We start from the raw sequence: 4,345 nt of genomic DNA, 5'->3' as shown, positions 1-4,345 counted from the left end.
GGTAAACGGGAAAGGGAAATACAATTGAAATGTAAATAAGAAATACCCAAGCGAATAAAGATGAATAAAACAGGAAAGTATATTTTATTCAGACCATTCTTCATAAATTCATTGATTCATTAATTTAAAGATTGTCATTTAAGATTAGTTAGGCTTTCAGGACTCAAAAATTTTATACCAAGAATTCATTAAGTCTTTTAGACCCATAAGGTCTCCTGACATGTTGGTTATGGCTTTAATTTCCTTAACTGAGTAATGAAAAAAGCTCCCTTACAATATTACTCCAGAGCACCAAGATACCCCAAAATCTAATAATTCTTGTAAACACATGCACACTTGTAGATTTTAGATAGACTTTTTATGTATTAATCCAACTTTGGACAACAGACTCATAAACTAACATGCATGTGGATAGATATTTCAACCTCTTTATCAAAGAAAGCCTGAGAATTCTAGACTCCCTTCTATACCAGAGGAGATTGTGTGATCAGTATATATAACTGATTCAGACATGCAATATTGTGAAGGTATTTTTATTTAAATGTGCAGGGTTACATACAATAATGGAGATAAAAATACCATAGGGCAGTGAGGCAAGAATGTTTGTCTAGGAAGAGGGGGTTGACTTTGCTTTTGATAGATGGTCTAGTTTCACTTTTGACTCCATAGTATTTTCTTGTCTGGCTCTGTATGACTATTTTTTTCAGATGATTTCAGGCTTTGAACTTGCAGACAAATGATAATTGGGCATCACAACTGTTATCTCTCCATTTCTTGTATCCTACAAACCAAGTGGGAAAAGTCAAACCAAGAGGTTCCTTAAGACTCGGGATAAGAAATATAGGAGACTGTCTTTCATTTCTTAAAAGTTGAATTACTCTGCCTCTCTCTTCAAAGTCACCTCATCTCCATCACAAGACCTGAACAAAGGCAAATAGTAGAACGAGAGTTCTTTGTCTCTCACCTGAGTTTGAAGTCACAGATACACAGTAGCCACGATTGGAATTGTTAGGATACCCAGTGTCCCAGGATTTGTAGAGAAACAGAGACCCACTGCTCCAGTGCCAGCGGCGATTCTGCAAGAGAAGCAGTAAGATAAGAGCATCCACAAACTAGAAAAGAGGAAAAGAACCTGTCCTTTGTGGAAATTTGGAAACAAACCAAAGAAAAAAAGTTTCAAGAATGAACCAACCCATCTTTCTGAATGTGATGAGGTTTCATGAGCTTTTGCTCTAAGCTTCACTTTTAAATAAATGTCCAAGTTCCTCATCTGTACCACAAAACATAACATTTTCAAGACAGAATTTATAAATACCATTACAAAAAGTGGTTCCTAAGTTTTCTTTCTGGAGGCACAGAAAGACACCTTTTTTTATAACCTGGCACACCTTTGGCTGCTAATATACAGACAGTAGATTCTCTTCTCTTGCATCATTTGAAAACAATTCTTTCTAACTCAGAGATTACCCAGAGAGTTAAGAGTAAGGCCCACAAACATAGGCTCCTTGAAATAGAATTATACCATTCATTAATGTAAGGAATGCTAAGGAGCTGAGCCTTCAGGCATCTCCACAACCACCTGTGATAGTCCTTACAAGCCTCAAACATTCTAAGATATTGCTGTCTATGAACACCACAAAAGCAAGCTCTTGCATCACTGTCCTAGATCTCCTACTTGAACTGAGTATTAGGAGAGAAAGAGGCCACATACTCACATTTTTGGGATCATGGAGGCCAATCCAGACATTGGCAGCTGTAGTACCACTCTCCTTAATCAGAGAGGCCAGAAAGTTGCCCTCAGCCTGGCTGAGCACTGACACCAAGTAGCCTGAATTCATGTTCTGGCAAAAAAGCTGTGTAAGTGGGAGAGAAATAGATTACTCAGTGAAGAAAGAAGTTTTGAGTAATAAACCCTGTTCTTCCAAAGTATGAGTCAGAGAAGGACAACAAAGTCATGTTCCTGATGGGACCGACTAATCCCCAGGATTTCTGCTTGGAAAGGTTTAAAATAAAAGACAGACTTGGGGAAGAAGATCCCAGTTATATGTCAGGCAAGTGATCTAGTGAAACTTCTGAAGACATGAGGAAATGTCCGTGGCATCTACATTCTGATGCATCCCTCCTGTACATTTCCCTACTCACTCACATCTGCCTCAGCCCAAGATAAATGGTCTTCCATGAAGTAGTAACAGTAGGAACTGTAGGCATTGGAACCTTCTGGACAAGTGATCCTGGCAGATGGTAGATCTTCTTCAGCCTCCTGGCCTATGACAAAGTAGTTAAAGCTATGCTTAGTACTGGGATTAGGCTAGAAGATAAGCCAACTTGTGGAATTCCTCCACACAGCACAGACATACTATGACTACACACTCCATTCCCTGCATCTTTGATCTTCTCTCTCATCTCTCATTCCTCAAGACAAGAATTAATAATGAGTTGTCCTGTGAGATTTATTTCACTAGTTTTAACTGCCACCTCTTCCTATACAGGAATCCCCTCACTTCCTCATCTCTATTAGCCCACAAGCCTGCCCAAATCTTTCATAGTATATAAAGTTACACAGATGATCCAATCAAATGTCAGTGCCCATTGATAAGAGGTGGTTTTAAATTTCTCCCCCAAATCCCAGAAGAGATGGAATTAGAGAAGGAGTAAAGATCAACCCATGACTGACATTGCTTCTGCCTTTGTCCAAGTGAGTCAGGTTGATAGGGATAGGGTGATAGCTTTGAGTGATAATTTCCAAAAATATAATCTATGAAAAAATGCTCACCTTGGCTTGGAGAAAGGACCATCAGGCATGAAAGCAGAATGAAATATTTGTTGCGAGTCATGATGAGCAGCAGACTGTCTTCTGCTTAGGATGCAAGTCAACAATCTCTATTAAAGAAAACAAGAAAACTCCGCAGTAAACACCCTTGATCCTTTTCAAGGCCTCTTGGCTCTTCAATTCTCAGTGCACAAAGGCTGCCTGAGAACCAGATATGCTTAAATATTTCTCATCATTGGCTATTATGGACCCTGAACCTCAAAGGAAGCTGTGGCTCATCTGAGGCATCATTCAGAGTTGCTTTTTACAAAATTTTCCTTGTTACATTCCTCAAATGTAAAAGAACTAACTTACATTTCATATGCCTTTCTATAAAAAGTACTTACCTGCAGGCTGAGACAAAAGTCTGTTGTTGGACTAGGAAAAGGTAGGTCTTTTATATACAGAAGGAGTAAATGCAAAATCTAGGGTGAGTGAAAAATGGGAGGGGCAAGGAATATCAGAAAGCCTGCATTGGTCCCTGACAAACATAACCTGGCAGCAGTAACAGCCCATTTCTGATACACCCTGGGAACAGTCACAGATGGGGTTATCTTCCCACAAATTAGTTGGCAAATTTCCCAGGTTAAAGACCAATGTTCATCATTCCCAGAAACAAACAAGTGCCCAGTTCCCATATCCCTGGATAGCCTAGGTTGGAGCAGAGTCCTTCCAGAAACTTAAAAAGGCTAACTGAGGTAGGGAACAGAGGAAAGTCTTATGTGCACCAGAGGAGGGCTTTCTGTAGGGGCAGGGACAGGAGAGGCAGTTATAGGAGAACATGGTAAGGAACACACCTGCTTGAAACAGTGAGAGAAATAGTGCAAATTTCAAGTTACATGGCCATGTTATCTCCCATCCTACTGTCTGAGAAAAGTGCTAAATCTCAACTCTCTGGACTTTTCACTTATTGATCCCTCTGGGGCTGACAGTCTCCTGTGAAGCCGTGTATGTGTCTTCTCCTGTGTTGATTCTTTTTCATTAGTAGTATTTTCCTTTTTAATCAAAGACTGAAACAGAAAGAATCCTCTTCAATTCCCTTTTTTATTTCTTAAGCAGTATGGTTAGGATACAGCAAAAGTGAGTTTTTCCTCATTGGGGAAGATTTTAGAGTTAGCTAGACTTGATCTTTGGATGATGGCAGGAGAGATTTCTGGGTATTGGAAGTCTTTAAAATGATCTTCTTGGAACATGAGTATTGAAAAATGCACATTTTAAAATGTTTAAATTAGAGGCAATGTTGAGAAATATTGTAAAAAACAATGAGTTTCACAATAACATTTTTGTTAAAGTGCATAATGTATTTTGACCATAGTCAGTCCCCATTACCCTCTCCTGTTCATTCCATTAGCTTTCTTCATCTTGCTAAACAGTAGTGCTTATGTTTTATATTGTGTTCTACACACACACACACACACACACACACACACACACACACACACACAAACACACACCCCACAAACCACATGGGCACATGCACAGGCACACACACACAGGCATATGTATACATCTAAAATGTAGGTCCCACATATAACA

At 39.3% G+C, this 4,345-nt stretch overlaps 1 protein-coding gene across 1 annotated transcript; it reads right to left on the bottom strand.

Moving 5' to 3' along the window:
- Positions 1–517: 517 nt before the first annotated feature.
- Positions 518–3,182, bottom strand: Reg1a (regenerating family member 1 alpha). The gene is made up of 6 exons (NM_012641.2): positions 3,157–3,182; positions 2,774–2,880; positions 2,147–2,265; positions 1,716–1,853; positions 965–1,076; positions 518–781 (listed from the first exon to the last, which is right to left on the bottom strand). The coding sequence occupies exons 2-6, from the start codon at positions 2,832–2,834 to the stop codon at positions 714–716; spliced, it is 498 nt and encodes a 165-aa protein (NP_036773.1). The 5' UTR covers positions 2,835–2,880; positions 3,157–3,182; the 3' UTR covers positions 518–713.
- Between the last annotated feature and the right edge of the window lie 1,163 nt (positions 3,183–4,345).

The sequence above is a fragment of the Rattus norvegicus genome, chromosome 4 (genome assembly GCF_036323735.1).
Source record: "Rattus norvegicus strain BN/NHsdMcwi chromosome 4, GRCr8, whole genome shotgun sequence".
NCBI classification, from domain to species: domain Eukaryota; kingdom Metazoa; phylum Chordata; class Mammalia; order Rodentia; family Muridae; genus Rattus; species Rattus norvegicus.
Note: the sequence above shows the minus strand (reverse complement) of the source record. Positions and strands in the feature narration are given on the sequence as shown.

What these genes read in the sequence shown, in the direction of transcription:
- Reg1a (NM_012641.2), bottom strand. Translation starts at nt 2,834, where the DNA reads ATGACTCGCAACAAATATTTCATTCTGCTTTCATGCCTGATGGTCCTT. An exon ending in GCCTCCATGATCCCAAAAAT is followed by an intron (nt 1,077 to 1,715) that starts GTGAGTATGTGG and finishes CTTCTCTTGCAG; the next exon opens with AATCGCCGCTGGCACTGGAG. An exon ending in ATCTGTGACTTCAAACTCAG is followed by an intron (nt 782 to 964) that starts GTGAGAGACAAA and finishes CTTGGTTTGTAG; the next exon opens with GATACAAGAAATGGAGAGAT.